At 32.0% G+C, this 18,886-nt stretch overlaps 2 protein-coding genes and 1 pseudogene across 8 annotated transcripts; 1 reads left to right on the forward strand and 2 right to left on the reverse strand.

The window, feature by feature from the left end:
* The first annotated feature begins 4,029 nt into the window (after positions 1–4,029).
* On the forward strand, positions 4,030–5,976 carry LOC107959654 (UPF0481 protein At3g47200-like; annotated as a pseudogene).
* A 122-nt stretch (positions 5,977–6,098) lies between these two features.
* LOC107959653 (DDT domain-containing protein DDB_G0282237) lies at positions 6,099–12,945 on the reverse strand. 7 transcript variants are annotated; one of them, XM_016895749.2, is made up of 11 exons: positions 12,790–12,945; positions 11,753–11,926; positions 11,218–11,390; positions 8,813–9,252; positions 8,658–8,730; positions 8,048–8,394; positions 7,484–7,914; positions 7,075–7,243; positions 6,823–6,984; positions 6,660–6,748; positions 6,099–6,570 (listed from the first exon to the last, which is right to left on the reverse strand). In XM_016895749.2, the coding sequence occupies exons 2-11, from the start codon at positions 11,863–11,865 to the stop codon at positions 6,420–6,422; spliced, it is 2,148 nt and encodes a 715-aa protein (XP_016751238.2). In that variant the 5' UTR covers positions 11,866–11,926; positions 12,790–12,945; the 3' UTR covers positions 6,099–6,419. The 7 variants fall into 7 exon arrangements, with proteins under 7 accessions (XP_016751238.2, XP_016751240.2, XP_040970297.1 ...); XM_016895751.2 differs by having other exon boundaries at positions 11,753–11,876; positions 12,790–12,941; XM_041114363.1 differs by having other exon boundaries at positions 7,075–7,240; positions 11,753–11,880; positions 12,790–12,941.
* A 3,260-nt stretch (positions 12,946–16,205) lies between these two features.
* Positions 16,206–17,668, reverse strand: LOC107961442 (probable endopeptidase p60). The gene is made up of 3 exons (XM_016897574.2): positions 17,260–17,668; positions 17,043–17,144; positions 16,206–16,588 (listed from the first exon to the last, which is right to left on the reverse strand). The coding sequence occupies exons 1-3, from the start codon at positions 17,518–17,520 to the stop codon at positions 16,508–16,510; spliced, it is 444 nt and encodes a 147-aa protein (XP_016753063.1). The 5' UTR covers positions 17,521–17,668; the 3' UTR covers positions 16,206–16,507.
* Positions 17,669–18,886: the final 1,218 nt, after the last annotated feature.

Consider the following 18,886-nt stretch of genomic DNA (forward strand, 5'->3'; position numbering starts at 1 on the left):
TGGCTTATGGTTTCCAAGTTTAGGTACTAATTAGGTCCAAAAAAAAGTTTAAGTACCAAATAGAGTACAAGTTACTAAGTTCAGATACCTCTATATATATTACCCATCCATTGCACTATGCCCTTCTTTATGTCACCAAAAATAAAATAAAATAAAAATAATTTTAACAAGTGTTATTTGAAATAATAAAGATTTTCATTGCTCAAAAGTAGAGTTGTTCCTGGGCTAGGTCGAGTCGAGTTCAAAACAAGCCTAAGTATAATATTAACATACTTTATGTTTGTCCAAGCTCAACTCAACCTAAACTATGAGCCTAAAATTTTGCTCAAACTCATCCATATTTGCAAAAGACTAACCCAATCTCATTTTAAACTTGCTCATATTATTTTAATTTTTTTAAAATATTTATATAATTTTTTTATTTATTGAATTTGTTTATATAGTCATCTTAACATTATTTTTAGGAAAAAAGAAACAACATAAAGCATTACATCAACCTATTAACATTAATCAGGCAACGACACATTACGATCAGCAAGTCTAAACTCCACCAGAGGTTCTTCAAACAGTTGTAAAATTAAAAATCAATTGCAGCACACTTAGCCACATGATCTGCAACCCTATTATGCTTCATTGGGATGTGGCACACTCTTATGTTCCATTTCTTATGTAGGAGTTGATGCAAAAGTCTTAACTCCACCAAGTTGCTTTAGCGCCACCACCTGCTAACAGTAATTCTATCAGATGAGCATTATCACATTCTACCTCATTCTCTTAAACCTTTTTCCCATGCTATAAAAAGGCCTTCCACCATTGCTCTATCTTCAACTTTGACAACGGATTCTCACCTAATGACATCAAGTAACCACACAATCATTATGCATTTGAGTCTCTATGTACACCTCCAATGGACGCATGAAATCTATTATTTGACATTGCCTTATCTGTATTAAGCTTTATCCAGTCCCTTCCCAACGAGACCAATTCAATGAAGTATTATATATTTAGTATAAGTTTATTTTTTTATGTGTTATAAATTATATAATATATATAAAAAATAACATAATATAAGATATTATAAATTTAAAAACAAGCCGAGTTGGGCCTGGCTCGGGCCTTGAATATACAAGCATGAGCTCGATCCATATTTAAATAGGCCTATTATTTCTACCCAAACTTTTCAAATTGGACAAACCTTCAAATTAGACAAATAATCATACCCATAAATAAACTCACAAGCATTCATCAAATCATTGAAAATAGTTGAAAACAATCCTTTTAACGAAATTAGAATTTCATTACTAAACTAAAATATCCAAAAATACAAAATCAACTCATCACCTAATAAAAGATATTCATAACAATATAATCTTTTTTATTGTGATGTTCATGTAAACTTTTATAGCCAAGGTAGGTAAAATTACTGTAGAGGTTTTTTTTATTAGGGGTCAAATTTCATTTTGTCTCTTTACTTAAAGGGATGGCAAACTACTCCTTGTACATTAGATTAACAAGAAAATTGATCATTTCTGTTAAAATTTTCATTCATTTATATTGTTAAAAACTAGTGTGATTGACAAAAATAATTAGACAGTGACATGTGACGTGCCACGTGTACCTCATGCTAACGTACACGGATCAATTTTTAACAACAGAATTGGATCAAATGTTTAATAGAATGACCAATTTACTCTTTGATCCAATGTAAAAGGACTAATTTATTTTCTTTTTTAGTAAAAAATAATATATAATCTAACTCCAAATATAAAGACTTCAATAATAATTTACAGTGACTGTACTATATTACATATTAGAAGCGATAACAAATACCTCATCAATTGAGACATGCAAAATAATTATACATATATTTTTCTTCAAATTTAGTGACAAACTATGAAATTAAAGTTTGTTATAGTTATACCAATTTTAGTTTCAACTATCTGTTTACAATTTGAGGAGGTCAGAATAAAATAATAATTTGAAAAATAAAATTGGACAAAAAAATTAAATTTGTTTAAAATATAGGTCAAGGCTTGAACTCAAACACTCAAGACTCGAGTTCAATCCAACTCAAATGTTTTCTAAATTTATAATATATTATATTTTGTTACTTTATATTTATTATATAATTATACAGCATAAATTTTAAATCTACATAATAGTGAAATTTAATAAATAAAAAATATGTGTATAATTATTAAATATTAAAGGGATAATGTCATGGATACATGAACTATTAATATGTGCTTTATTATGATATATGTACTTTCATAAAATGTCTAATGTGGTACCTAATGTTAACACCATTAGTGAGTTGTTTAACTAGCCAATGAAAATTGGACACGCAGAATTTTCCCCCTAAATCATCAAATTCAATTTAAATTAAAGAAAACAAATAATTAAACATATGGTTAAAAAAAGTAAATATTAAACTTAATAATCAAAAAACCATTCTCCGTTTAAATAAATGGTCATCTTCTCCAAAAAAAAAATTATTTAAAATGATATTTTTTTATCCATGAAAGTACATGCATTTCCATGTAAGTTTAATATTTACTTCTTCCTTTATTAACCATATGATTAGTTTTTTTTTATGTTTTTACTTTACTTTAATTTATTTTATTTAGATTTCCGCATAATGTTATATTATTCATGTGGTCTTAATGATTTGGAAAAAATTCTACATGTCAAACTTTCATTAGTTGATTTAGCAATTTTTGTACCAAAACACATATTAATGGTTCAAGTACCATAATAAAAACACATATTGATAGTTTAGGTACCACATTGAACATTTTCAAAATACAAGTATCAAATGTGACATTATCTTAATATTAAATTAAAATTTATATAAATATCTTTAGAAAATAAAAATAAGGGTGGGTCTAAAATGTGTTTGGGCGAATCATTTATAAATATAGACATTCGAAAAAATTTTAGACTCGTATTTTGAGTTGCGTCAAATTTAGGCAAGTATAAAATGTGTTACTATCATACTTAAGCCTAACCCAAACTCAACCCATAAATACCTCTATTTATAGTTATTATTTATTCAATTATTGTTAAATTTTATTATTCAAAATAATCAAATATTCAAGTTTTTTTAAGTATTAACCATTTTCAAAATTTTTGAAAAGAGTAATTAGACTCTTTAAAAATATTGTAATTTCTAATTAAGCGTTTTAAAATTTTTTAAAATTCAAGTATGCATCCAAAATTTAATGGCATCAAATATCCTTAATTTTTTGTTTAAATTATAAGTTGGTCCACGAACTTTAAAACATTTTAATTGAGGTGTTCAAAATATTAGTCAATCAAATCTTTTTATTAATGGAGACATTAAATGTTATCTCAAGTATCATTGTAAACTCATGTGTATAATATATATATACATGTACTTAGATTCAGAGATGAAGTTAGGAGGACTAGCAGGGCTTCGACCCCCCTAAATTGAAAATTTATTATTTAGGCCCTTTAATTTTTTAAATTTTAAATTAATAAAGGTAAAATTCTACTTTGGCTCTCCTAAAATTATAAAAATTAGATTTAATCATTTAAAAATTGTAAAGATATAGATTATAAAAAATTAAAATTTCATTCGGCCCCCTAAAAAATTGTTCTGGCTTTGCCTCTGCTTAGATTCTGTGTTAAAGGGAAAAAAAAAACTTTTAAAATTTTATTAACACTGTTTTTTTTTGTAATGTGTTTTATCCAAATTATATATGCAATAGATACATATATGATTACAATTTGATCTACATGTTTTAAATATACTCTGCATTAAATTTGAAGTGGCATTTAACGACTAAATTGACAGTTAATCTAACGAAAGGACTTGATTGATACAATATTGATACTTGAAGGACTTAATTAGAATATTTAAAATTTAGAGAGGATCCAGAATTTTCATTTTAATGAGACAAAATTGAGGACATCACCTAAAAAGGGTATATTGCATGGTTTGATACTTTTCTTTGCAGGTTCCATACATAGAATAAAAAAAAGGCATGCCGCCTTCATATATACTTTTCTTTAACATCCTCAGTTTTCTTGTTGCAGCTTGTTCCCTCTTTTTACTGCCTTTCCCTTCTCTTCTTAATGATTCCATTTATATAAACAAATAAGGAAGAAAGGAATTTCAGTCTCAATATATCCATTTCACGTTTGGGCACAAACAACAAAGCTCTGAGGTTGTCGTCTTTGTCTTGTTTGTTTGTTTGTTTGTTTGTTTGTTTCTGCCCCTACAAGACATGCTATGCCATTGCCTTCAATAAGGGACACATTGTAACACAAATGGCGGAATCGAATTGGATTATCGAAGTTAATCGAAAACTCGAGAACATGGTGGATACTAAGGCAGAGAAGGAGCATTGGATGAAGCAATCAATCTACAGAGTGCCTGCTGCCATTGCTGAGCTTAACAAGGAAGCTTACATGCCTCAAGTTGTGTCCTTCGGTCCTTACCACCATGGCGAAGACCGTGTAAAGCCCATGGAGGATCATAAGAAACGAGCACTCCTTCATTTCCTTAAAAGATCCAACAAGCCTTTGGATTTGTTTGTGGAGTCTTTGAATAAGGACTTGCAGAAATTGAAGGAATGCTATGATTTGCTTGATCCTATATGGCAAGATGACGACAAGTTTTTGCAGCTGATGATTGTGGATGGGTGTTTCATGCTGGAGATTCTACGCTCTGCTACTCATACAATGGATGATTATGCTCCAAATGACCCAATCTTCAGCAACCATGGGAAGATACATGTTATGCCATTCATTAAACGAGATATGTTGATGCTTGAGAATCAATTGCCAATTCCTGTTCTCTACAGCTTGGTTGCTGTAGATAGCAATGGAACTAAGGTTTACAATTTAGTAACTTTCTATTGAATATGTGTGTGTGCGTGTGTGTGTGTGTGTGTATAACAGGTTTTACAATGTTGCAGGATGAAGAGTTCGTGAATAAACTTATACTCAAGTTCAGTTCCCCACATACGCCCATCTTGAACATGGGGCCTTGTTTGCACGTCTTGGATGTGTATAGGAAGAGTCTGATTCAAGACATACGGCCAGCACGTAAACGGAGAAAACGACTCCTTAAATATCGAAGCTCTTCGCACCAGGATGGTGACGACATCATTCGATCTGCAATGGAGCTTCAGGAAGCCGGAATCCGGTTCAAAAAAAGCAAGACCATGAGCTTCAAGGACATCTCGTTCCGCGGTGGTGTACTTAAGCTTCCAGTTATCATCGTAGACGATGCGACAGAGTCAATGTTTTTAAACCTAATAGCATTCGAACGTTTCCATGTCGGGGCAGGCAATGAGGTGACATCCTACATCTTTTCATGGATAACATAATTGATAATGAGAGGGATGTGGCACTTTTGCATTCCACCGGGATCATTCAGAATGCACTTGGAAGTGATAAAGCAGTGGCTAACCTGTTCAACTCGCTGTCGAAAGATATAACGTTGGATCCAGAGAGCAGCCTGGATGAGGTGCAGAAGAAGGTGAACAAGTACTGCAAGAAAGCTTGGAATGAATGGCGAGCTAACCTCATCCATACCTATTTTAGAAACCCATGGGCTATGCTTTCTTTGATTGGTGCCATTTTTCTTTTTGCCCTCACTATAGTACAAACTGTGTACACTATATATCCTTACTACCACGACTCTTCTCCCTCACCCCCTCCTCCACTTGCTCCGCCACCTAAGGCTCCTCCACCAATTGCTCAGCCTCCTACAGCTCCACCAATGGCCTCTCCGAAACATAGGGTTCCTTCACAATCCAATCGAACTCACCATTGATATATGATATGGTAAAATATAATTCCCTTCCAGCTAATAAGATATGCTGTTTCTGGCCACCCCCATCATGCGCAGGTTGGATTCATTGCAGATTTTTACAAGAATTTTTGTTTTTTGAATTAATTTGATTCTTAATATTGATGATATCATAATATGTGTATACAAATAAGAAATAAGTGGATTTTGCTCTTTTACTGCATGATTCAACACTATTATAAGAAGTGGTTATACATGCACTATTATTACCAAAGGGGATTTCACTTCTCTTCAATCCTTAATATACCCTGTGAAATAATTCAATGTTATGATATATTTATATGTCAGAAATTTGTAAAATGTAAAGGGCTTTAACAGCAGAGTTAAAAGAATGACAGGAACAATGTTGTCATTTGCAAAACTGAGTAGAGATATTAGGCTTTTTGTCTGTGGGCTTGGTCATTAAAAGAGGAATGGATCAAAAAAAGGCTCCATCCCAGTTCCTCTTCTTCCCTCCTATATAATTCCATTAACCAACCATCCTATCCCTGCCCCTCAACCCAATGTTATTTTCATACTAACAACTACTTAATAAGGCACCGCAGTTTAGCTATGTGTATCCAACTCAGAATATATATTAATCTTCTTTCCACTTGTTCACATACTTGAGGAATGCATTAGCAGGATTTTCCCTAGGCGGTGCCCGTACACGAGTTGATCTCCGCAGCACAGCCTCTTCCAAGGCAATCTTCTGAGCCAAATCCTTTGATCTTTTTTGGAGTTCCAAGCTGCAATGTCAAAACTCAGAAACCTCCATTAGATTGGGGATGAAACTAAGTCCATTTGTTCTACAAGGAAAACTAGTTGACACACTCACCTGATCCTAGGATAGAATTTTTCCAGCTGTTGTTGAAGAGCTCTCTCTCTCTCACCCTTTGGATTAAGTGAGCTCATAAGTGCATCAACCTGTCCATCAAGTTTTGTTATAACTTTAACTGAAGAACCCTAAGAAAAAGAATCATTTTAAATATGTAACCTACCTCTTCCTTGGCACAATAATAGCCCCACTGCTTTGAATCAGAACTCTCAACAAATATCCTCCCATCTCGCCTAAACCACCAATACCTGTTATAGTCTCTGTCTTTACCTAAGGGATTGGTGCGGATGCTTCGTTTCTCCATCTCACGTTTAAAATATTCCTTCTGTTATATAAATAATGTTAATGAAACAACAATAAAGCAAAATATACATGAAAATCACATCAATTGAAGAGCAAGGATATGGGATTGAACCCTCTGTTCCCTCTTTTCTTTACTCTTCTTCTCCTGATCTTCCTTTTTTTCACCAGTTAGCTGTTTCTGTTCTTCCTTCTCATTTGAGTTTGTTATATTTTCAGCTTCAACTTTTGGATCCAATTTTTGCTTCTCTCCTTTCTTGGATTGCCCGTTTAATTGCTTCCTGCTACGGTTACAAAAGAGATACTTCTTCTTCAAACAACATAACTAAGGTGCATCCCTAGCTCAAAATAATACTTGATCAAAAATGGAAAAGAAGGATTAATCTAAGATCCATTTGATTGATGATTTTACCATTTTCTTCGCACTTACTTTAATAAATAGAAAACAAATGGAAAGTAACAAATGCATCAAGTAAGCAGATCCTTGGTAATAATCTCAATGTTTAAAAAATAAACACACGTACCTATTAACAAATGCATTGCTTTGTCTAGATGAAATAACCTCCTCCATCATATCACCATTCTCTTCTCCATTTTCTGCCATATGTGGATTGCTTCCTGTGCTCTCCATACTATTTTCCTTTACTACTAATCCATTAGACTCACCTTTCAACTGTTCTTTTTCTTCTCGTTTCTTTCTAGCATATTCCAAAGCTTCCCCTCTTACTGTGGCTCCAAGTGCCCGTCGCTGCTCAATTAGATCATCTAACTTGCCCCTGATAAGATCGGTTTCAAGGGCATGACAAACCAATTCGCGCAAAATCCCTAACTTAGCATTAGCATCCAGAAGGCCATAGTGCCCCCTCTTTATAGTGGTCATACAAGAGCATAATTCAGTAACATTGATCATTTCCAAGAAATCACAGACATACTCGGTCCAAGTGATGAGTGAAATCTGAAACAAAAACAGTCAAAAGACAAAGCATGAGCAAGGGAGGCCCCACATGGGAGGAAAATAAAGAGATTCTCAAGCAAGAAAGGAAAAACATTTATCTACACATCTACGCGAATTTCAACAAGATTCTGACCTTCGACTTTCGTTTTTTGTTCTGTAAAGCCAATGAATATTCACCATCATCTTTTATGAGTATACGAAGTAGAGCTGAATGTGTTTCCACAATGAGAACCAAATTACTATCCTTGTGACAGATGGCATTTTCAAAATCTTCAAGAGAGAATGGCCATAAATTGAGCACCCTGCTAAATGAAGAGCAAAAATCCCAAACCATCAAAAGATCCCCAATACAATCCATTGGAACGTTGAAATCCCTTGAAGGAGAGGGGCGATCAGTAAACAGTGGATCATCAGGACCAGGCTTCACCAGCAGGTCATCAATTGGATATTTGACAGGTTCGTCCTCAGGCTGATTATTTTCTGTAAATTAACATTAGAAGCAAGAAACAAATAAGTGAACAAATAAACACAGTGCCATTGAATTGCATACTGAAAAAAGGTGTAACTTTGCTCGTGCATAACCCAACACCCCACCCCCAAGAGAAGAAAAGCACTCACAAGAAATAAAACCAAGAGGAAAGAAATGTAAAAACTGAAAACTGTCAGGCCATAAGCTCCACAACTTAATACAAGAAACTAAGAAAAGAAAAATGATGTTCAACTTGCAACAAGATTAACTATACCTTCCTTACTAGCATCAGGCTTCCCAGTTTCTCCTTTATTCCTTTTGAATTTCCCAGATTCTCCGTTTGCTTCCTGGACATGAGAATTTATGAGCCAAAATATAATATCATAAAATAAATATCTTAAAACGAATACCATAAACATGCATAATTACCCCAACATTGTTTCTATTCTCATTTTTCCTTTTCTTCGTTCTGTTAACCAGCTGTCCACCTTGAAGGAAGAATTTGCTACGCAACTCCTCTGGAAGATCCGTTGAAATACCATGTTTCTGCGCCAGTTTTTCATGAAGCACCCAAGGAATACTTCGGCATGTGGACTCCCGAATAAAAGACTTCAAAATTTTTCTGTTGAAGGGTGTTTTCTTCCACACCAGATCTTCTCCATGTAATATTGCATTTTCTGTTATCTTCTTATTTTCTCCAAGCAATGCCACCTCATATTGCGTTTTGCCAACACCATTCTCCACAATTTTTAACACTCTGCATGGGTAAAGACCATCATCCTTCTTTCCATACAATTCAGCACCCACAAACAGATCTTTCTGCAATTTTTTAGTCACTAGATCAGCAAGATCTCTCAATGATAGCATACCTGTGAGAAAACACAGGTTATTTGACAGAGTTGCACAAAAGCAGTGAAAAGATTAAACAAGGAATTGAAAATTCTGAAACTAAAAATAACAAAAGCACAAGTTCAGAAAGCTGAGTTTTTTAAAGGCAAATGCATAAAGCTCTTTTTCTTTTTTTCCCTTTTAAACAGCAGTTGAATTTTTTTAGTTTTCCCTAAAAATCTAAAGTTAAGATCCCCAGATCATTCATGACGTCGTTTCTAGATTACTCTAAGCACGACAAACCTTTGCCACACAAAAATAGTGGCACATACAAAATATCATGCAACGATCGACTTAACTCAAGCCTAGAAAAGATATCTGTAGATCATGTGCAAGGGAATATGTCCCTAAATCATAAGAACTTCAATAGTCACAATAATCAGAAATGAACCAAGAACAATCCAATCGCATATATTTATTGCAGCATTTTCTCATTGGTCAGATTCTTGTAGAAGGAAAAAAGATTTTGATTATAGTATATCTCACCAACTAGTTCTTCTAACCCCTAATAACCAAAATGCGAGAATTAGAGCAATCAAATATATCTTACATCTTAACAGTGTTAGTACACCTACACTTTATAAATTTATATGCACTAGTTAAAATTCAGCACTGTGCACATCTACCTCAACTGAAATTATAACAGCTCAGACAAGTTTTGTAGCATTTATGAGTGACACAATTTTAGCAACATAATCATCGTCGACCATTATAAAATCTTTTTACTTCTATTCTTCCGTGTTCTACCTTCTACGACACCATATGTACAACCCAAGTATACTTCCATTTGATAAATAAAAAAACTTGTCAAATCACAACATTCTAAAATTCAAACGCTTCAAATTCCGAAAAAAGAAGATTTTATAATTAAAGTGTTCTAAAATGTAAGCACTTAAAATCCCTCAAAAGTTTAAAGCACTAACAACCCTAGATATTATGAACTAAAGGATAGTGAAAAATAGTCATGTAATCAACCCCAAGCACTTTGGTATTATTGAAGTTATATGATACATTTGGTTGTAAATAGCATTAGACTCTGAGGATTGTATCTCTTCTCTCTTCTTTCTCTCACTTTCTTTTATTATTTTCCAATTAATAATTTTTATCGATCTTGATAACTTGAAAATACTATTTTAAAAATCTCAAACCTTTATATTTTCAAACCTTAACCCCAAATACAAACGAATAAAAAGAATTAACTTTTTTAAACACACAAAATTTTGGTAGAACAAATAATATTAATCTCGCAAAATCAGAACACTGAAAATTGCTCCTAAAAGCTTACAACATCAAACTGATATATCTTTTATTTAGACAACTAAAACAAACAGCATAACTGTGATACACAGATATTTCAAGTAAAAGCAACAATCATCCGATCGCTACTTTCTAATAGCTCAAACTTAAGAATCTTAAACCATCCCAAAGCTCATACTTTTTAAGAAAGCCAAGGTTTGAAACAACTAGGCTATTAAAACGAGAAAGGTTCTAAAAGGTACAATTATCAAAATTCCCCAGACCTTACCTTTATTACAATGAAATGCACCACTAAAGACTTCCCTATACAATATCTACAAACAAATCTATTGAAGCTGCTTTTCAGTAAAGGATACAACTGTTGTTACCAGATTGCAAGTGGGTTGCTGTTATGAAAGGATATTAAACCCATTTCCACCAGCACAGTAAGGGACTCAGGACTTCAATCAGCTATGTGCTACGACTACAATCCAATTAAGGTTTAAACCGCATAAGAGAAAGATAAGTGGTTCAAGATTTAGATCTGACTCAAGAGTATCTCTTATGTCAGAGTAAATCAAATATTTCTGACTATAACTTATCCATTTAAATCAGTAACCGCAAAATACAAGCCAAAAATGAAGGTAGAGGCAAGCGAATAAGAATAACTACTAAAGCTTTAGTCAGCAAAGTGGTTGATTGGTTCTTACTAAATTGTATAATACGCAATGCAGGTGCCACAAGATCATTGGGTAGCTGTTGAACCTTTTGAATTGCATGTTTTTCCGTCACCATGGCTTCTTCATAAGTCAAGTTAGATTTTCCAGTAGATTTGCACATCCAAACTCTCTGACGATATAAATTTATCCGGTTCAGATACTCTCTGATCTATGTTAAGGAAAACAAACATGCAATGACACCTCTTTTCAAAGATGGCTAGCTCGAGAAAAGCAAAAGATTAGAAAAAGAAAATGAAGCATTTGCTTCTGGTCATTAGGAAAGAGAAGGCCTCCAATCTTGACAGAGTACAACATAACTGGAGTGGTGAGTGGTTAGAGAACTTAATAAAATTCATCAACGCAAACTCAAGAAAGCATGATATACACTTTTCCTTCTCATCTGGGTAAAAATTTGCATTTCCTTAAACTGCAATAAGCTTTGCAAGAACTAGACAGAGGATAACATAAAACCCCATGAAAATAAAAATAATGATTATAATTATTGGAGTACTTCAACTTAGGATACTGATAATCTCGAAAAATCTCTTTGGTGAATCGAACTTGGTATACAAGCTCAGAGGGCTCCAAATCTTCTGGTGGCTTTGCTAAATCAAAAGGCTTCCTCTTGAAGAGAGGCATTTTCCAAATTGCTTCCTTTGACAAATGCACCAAGACCACAGAATAAGAGATAATTCTGTGTCTGCCACCAAAGTCAATTAAACAAGCAGAAGACAGCAAAAATAACAGTCAACAAGCTTTTATTTTTCTCCATGATAAAAGCACCTAGCCTCGGATACAACACATTACAAAACCAAAGATACATAATTTTGAAATTGCAGTAATGCAAATCTTATTGGATGGAAATAATTAAATCAAAAGGCTTAACTGATTTTTGCACTCAATCAAAATGTACAAGACAAAATACTAAAAAGAATAAAAAGTTGTGAGTCGGGATTTTCTACAACAACTAACAAGTGAAATTATGTAGAATAGTATTTTATTTTTCTACAATAAGCAAATCTTATTGGATGGAAATAGCAAGCGCAATGTAGTGTGGCGATAGACCCAGTAATGTACAATAGTAGTGCTCCATTTTTTTAATTATAAAAAAAAAACCCAAAACATTGTTGAATACTTGAATTCCCAGTTTTCCTTCATATCTTCCTTCAAAAATCAGAACCCAGAAAGACCCATTCAAGAAAAACAACAATACCGCTCACAAGTCAAAGCCAGAAACCCTAAAATGTTCATTTCGATTTTTAAAAAATAAAAAATAATCAAAAGTATTCAACCGACCAGAACAGGAATAAAGCAATTACTTACCAAGCAATGTCACCTGATAGAATATAAACGCTAAAATCTACGAAAACCCAAATCAAATGAAAAAAAGAACATATAAATGAACCAAAAAAACAATGAAATTGGCCATAGTAGAACAAAAACTCAGCTTCCCGCCACAGCATAAATAAATAAATAGTAGAAATGGAAAAAGAACAATACTTTTGCATGCAAAAAAATCAATTGAAAATGCCAAAGAGGAATCAAAAGAAATAGAAATCTTACAAGGAATGTATTAAGCAGTGCGGTCGCAGTTTTTCCTTTTTCTATTAAAGCTTGGTTTTTTGTTTAAGTTTTAAATTTTATTCGAAAGGAAAGAGAAAGTTCTCACGTTTTCTTTTCTCTCTCTTGCAACACTCCTCTCTCCTTGGAAGGCCGATGCTCCTCGTGGAAAATACATATATTTATTTAGACAGATGCCATATTATTAAATTTGCATTTAAGTCCCTTAAAAATCATATAATTACTATATACCCACAAATGGGCAAAAAACCTAAATTTATATATTTATTAACGTGTGTTTGTGTCAGGGGCTCTAACTTAAATTTGGTAAACCGTGTGGTCTTAGGGTGGGTTTGGATGGGTGACTGAATGCGATGTGGTGCGTTTAGCTTATTTTTTTGTCTCACATTGCAATATCGCTACAGTATCTAATTTTATCGCCACCGTTGTTTTTATATTAATTGCAAGTAAACGCACTATCTATCCAAACTCACTCTTAGTTGATTTTTTTCTTCAAATTCGTCTAAATTAACTTAATTCTCAAAAAGTGAAACTAGAATGGAAGCAAATTAAAAAATGGGATGAGCAATGAAAAAAATCCAAAAGAAAACAATGATAGAATACAATGGCAGGATTACAAATGAGGGGAAAGCCTCAATACAAATCAAATTACATTAACAATTGAGATTAGTGTTTATATATAAGGTAAGTGTCTTAGGGGATTTAAACAATATACATCTTTATCCATTAGTATTTACAATAATTACTTTAGTAGTTCTAGTTTTACTGGAGTGTTTTATTGGGCCACTAATGCTTCAAGTAAATGAGTTTATCCATGGTGTTTCACAAATCGGACCAGTTCAAGTGGGTCAAATAAGTCTCATTTAATCAGTTGACATCTATGGGACACTCTGTGTGCATTTGTCACGGGCTTTAAATCGCGGCCCATGACACTTAGACGCCACATGGTAATTGGATGAAAATGTAATTACTGGTAATTTAATTACAATAAATTGTAATTTTCTAGATATAATTGATTGACAAAGTGTAGTTAAATTGTAATTTTCTATGACGTGTTTGATACAAATTGTAATTATATAGTTACATATTTTATTAGAAAAATTATTAATAATACTTTAAAAAATCTAAACAAATAACAAAATTAAAATTAAATCATCGTATGTAATATATTTATCTAATAAAGTAGCCAACAATACAATTACAAATAAAAATAACAAGGAAAGTAAATATTATATGTAACGTTACCTAATTGCTCTACCACTCCCCAGTTATTGGATTATTCCCTTTATAACAATTAACATATACTCGTTAATTTGTTGGTCCTTGACCAATTTCTTGACTATATTATTAGAATCATTCTTGACTAATTTCTTCATCGTTTGAATCTGTATCATTAAAATTATTAGGATCCACTTTTATGTACTTTTTAAAAATTGAATCATTATAACTCCACTTATGAATCAAATTATGGGTCACTTTAGTATTATTGTTGCAATTGAAAAATGCTTTTGAAATACTCAATTTGGAATAAGTACTTTTAGTAAGTGTCGTGAGAAAGTGTAATTTGTTAATTTAAGGCGTTTAGCTTGCTGTAAAAAATAATAAAAATTTTCAATTTGATTTGAACTTGTGCTTATCAAGCTCAATAAAAACATTCACTTTACCACTAAACCAAAGATATAGTTTAATATGTTATTTACATTTTATTGTATATTATTTTTAAACATACATTCGTGTTTTAAATTTATAATTTCCACACGCATATGCGTGTGATAGAATATCTAATATTAATAATGTATTTAATTGAATTGGTGTCATAAGTTAACTCAACACCAACTCAAGATTGATGACAACACCATGATAAACAATTTAATCTATTTTTTTAATAATGTATATATTTCACGTGTTATTATTAATTAGTTTCAAACCATAAATTTTATTATTTATTATATATTATTTTTAAAGATACATTTATGTTTTAAATTTGTGATTTATGATAAAAATTTTAATACATTTATTAATAGTATAGATGGGTGACATCCTCACTTTATGAAAAACAAAAAAAAAAGCTGGGAAGTTAAAAGTATTAATTTTTGGTAATTCAAGTTTTCAAAAATTAATACAATCCAACTATTATCTCCTTTAACAATCAATTCAATTTAATTAATCCAACTATTATCTCCTTTAACAATCAATTCAATTTAATTGTTGCTATTCAACCTTGGTATTATCAATCATGTAAATTTTTTACCTATTTTCTTTAAAAATATTTTAATATTACGATAATAAAATATAAATTTTAAATATTTTTTAAAAAGTTAACATAAATTATGTGTAAAATTAATGATAAATAAAAATAGTACAAAAATTCAAATATAATGATAAATGATAGTTAAATAATTTAATATAATAATACATCTAATATATATTAATCTAAATATTTAAATAATTAATATAAATAAAGATATTTTGATAATTTCACTTTAATACACAAAAGCTAAAACCCCAAAACACTTAAATCCTAACTCTTGCGATTGGATGAGGAAACACTTTTCCACCATAATTTTTGACTCCAAAAGCTAAGCATTCTTCGTTACTTTTGTAGTTGAAAAATACTTGCCCAACCTCAAACGCAATGAAATGCGGGTCTTAAAATTTGTAGGGTCTATTTTTAGTACATGAGCTTTATCTTCACAATTCTATACGCTAAATTAATAATGCTAGCTATAGATAAACAAATACCTCATATAATCATACAACAAAACTAATGTTTATACAACTCAAATATCATGTAGGTGCTATACAAACAAATCTCGACTGGCTTGTAGGGCACCCGCCAACAATTTTGTCACTTTCAACATTAACAGCTTCGCATAAACCATAAACTATTCACTTCAAACAACAATTTTACCTAATGATTGTTTTCCTCTTAAGAAAGAGGTGGGAAGGTTTAAAACCCCCCCTTCTCCTTGGCCCTAACCCTTGTACCTCTCATATGTACCAAATGAATAGCAAATTCAAGTCTGCTACACTTAATTAAAAGAAGTTCCCAAATATAGCCAAGAATCCTACCTAAATGAAGCAAATGATTTTCAAATGGTAGAGCATGTCAAAATAAATAGCTCAGAGGATTTAACCTATTAATCTATGGTCCATACAAATCTATGAATGTCAAGAAACTAGAGCTTTTGAAACAAGAGTAGCAGCATGTCATAAACTGAAGCAAAATTATCAAGGTGTCATTACAACATTTCTAATTTCAGCATGTAATCTTGATTCTTGAGTTAGTGTACTCTCTAGCAAAGTTTTGAAGCAATTTGAGTGAGAGTTGCCAAAAGTATTGAGTACCTTATTTTTTGTTAAAAAAAGGATGGGATGCTCTAATACTCGAGTGGGAATTGCCAAAAGTATTGATTGTACATGAATTACAATGCACAAAGAAGTATAGCCTAGAAACAGATTCAGACCCTATACCACTAAGAACTTTAATACAATAAATGCAGTAAAACAGAAAATATTTAAAGTAGAAATACTGTGTGAAAAGCTCACAATGACATACCTCCATTCCGATCTAATGTCTCATCTCATCTACTCATGTTCATATTACAAACTAAATGGACATATGAACTTGCAAAAGTAAAAAAAGCCAATCAACCTACTTAGAAAACTGAAAAACTGATATGAGGCGAAGAAAACAATGTTATGGGATTATAAGTTTCTTGCCAGCATAGATGGTATCCCCTGTAAGGCCGTTGGCCTCTTTGATGGCATCTATTGACACCTGAAACCAGATTATCAAGTCAGAATTTCATCTTGGACTCTATTGGCGAGGCTGGAACTATACAAATTTTGTATCGAAGTTCAAAATATCAACTAAAACTATCTTTTGTTTCATTGTAAACTTTTTCTAGGTTCAAAGTTTAGCCCTTTAAAGCTAATTTTTTGTTGTTAAAAAGCTGACCGAAGTAAGTTTGATACCAAAATCTTAATCTACTACATTTGGATTTAGAGCACCAAATGCTAAGCAAAACAGAACATAGCAAATTGAAGTGGTTGTTCGTCAAGTAAATTCCAAATCATGTGATACGTATTATCTAAATTGGCATTGTTTGCTGTTGCAGCAACTTAGATATCTAGGATTTGAGCGCGCTTAAGCTAGTGACATCCTCCAATTTAGAGGTTTGGGGGTTATGAATAATTTTAAGAGTTGTATAAAAAAAGAAAGGCAATAATACCCCATATTTTCTGGAGAGACCCCAAAGAGTATCTCCTTTCACAATGTCTATCACTCTTTGCGAGTATTCTGGTGATCTTTGCTCCGTATAACCACCTGCTTCCTACAATAAACGAAGACACCAATTAGAAAGTAAACAAGAACCCTCAAATATGCTTGAATTAAATTCCCCAAATCTAAAAATGTTAATAACAATTGAAATGCGGGTTCTAAAATACCTTGGTGATAATAGGTTCTGAGACAGGAGGAGGTGGGGAATCTCGAATCGGCTGAGCCGGAGAAGGCTGAATCGACTCAACCACTGGCTGTTGAGGTACTGCAGTTGCATTTCTCTCTTTGTTGAAAGGGTTTAGGGTTTTAAGGATGCTCATAGCGATTCCGGAGAAGACGATGAAGCCAGCGGTTTTAGCCACGGCCGCTTCCTTGCTATTGCCGGAGTGCTTGTCGTCTTCGTTGGAGGCGGCGCGTGGGCTCGACATCCGATCGTAATGCAATCTGCGGCGATTTCTTGGAATGAGATAGTAATCGTGTTCGGTGTAAAATGGGAGTGTGGTCTATGGCATAAGCCACGCCCCTCTAAATGAGAGGGAAAATACATTTGATTGCCTTGAAATTGGGAGTGTGATCAACGGCACAAGCCGCGTGTCTAAATTTAAAAATAGGGTAAAACATGTTATAGGTCCTTGTGCTCTTCACAAATTCGTAATTTAGTCTATCTACTTTTATTTTTTAGGAATTTATCCCTCTATTTTTCAGATTTTAAAGTTTAAGTCTAATTGTTAACACTGTTAAATTTTTTTATCAATTTTTTAATGTAATATTTTTAAATAAAAGAATATTCACTTGATAATAATGTAATTAAAAAATTGAAATTACAAACGAAATTTAAATTTTTTCTCTGTCTCCCACTTTCGCAATTATTTACACCGGGGAACGATAAAATTAGTAAGTTTTCTCCTCAATTTTAGACAAAATATTAATAACAATTATAGATAATAGTAGCCAAATGTTTAATTAGAGAATTGATAAGTTATTATTTGAGTTTTGATGGCTGGAATCTTAAGTAATTTGAGTGAAAAGAGTTTGAATTCAAATTTTAAATATTTTCTCTAGTTCTTAATTATTTAGAGCATGATTAATATATTTTTGTGTGATTCATTTATATGTAATAATGAGCATGTTGGATATAAGTTGTTTTAGTAATATAATGTGATGTCACACATTCGAATTCGACCATCGAGTCAAGTGTTGGTTTTATATTAAGGGGATATTTTAAAGTTTAAAATCAATTTATAAATGACATAGTTATAAATTTAATCTTTAATATTCACATTTTCTATCATTTTGACCCTTATTTTTTTTTGAGCTAAATCTAATCTTTTAACTTTTCAAAAAAGAGTATGATGAACATTAATTTTTAACATTGTTGGCATGACAACTTATATGATTGTCCATGTACATATTACGCTAACATAATATTTATCTTGCATATCATATCAATAAATAATTCAAAAATTATTCTATTTGATAATGTATTTCCACTTTTTGAATTATATAAATAATTTTTTTAGACTATGACTAGTTAATTTCACTATTAAACTCATTTTTATTCTATTTTCGTAATTCCGTTTTGAAATATTACAGGATTTATTTAAAGTTTAAATCTATTTAGTTTACTTTTGGTTTTAAGCCAGGTGTATTTCTCAATTCTTTCAATTTAATCCTTAAATTCAGTTTTGATTTTCATAATTAGATCATTATGAATTATAATTTAGGTTTTAACTTTTAGAAGTTCTTTATTTTTTAACTAATTTGTTTGATGTATAACTATTATTTATTAATATT

This window comes from Gossypium hirsutum, chromosome A05, assembly GCF_007990345.1.
Source record: "Gossypium hirsutum isolate 1008001.06 chromosome A05, Gossypium_hirsutum_v2.1, whole genome shotgun sequence".
Lineage (NCBI taxonomy): Eukaryota > Viridiplantae > Streptophyta > Magnoliopsida > Malvales > Malvaceae > Gossypium > Gossypium hirsutum.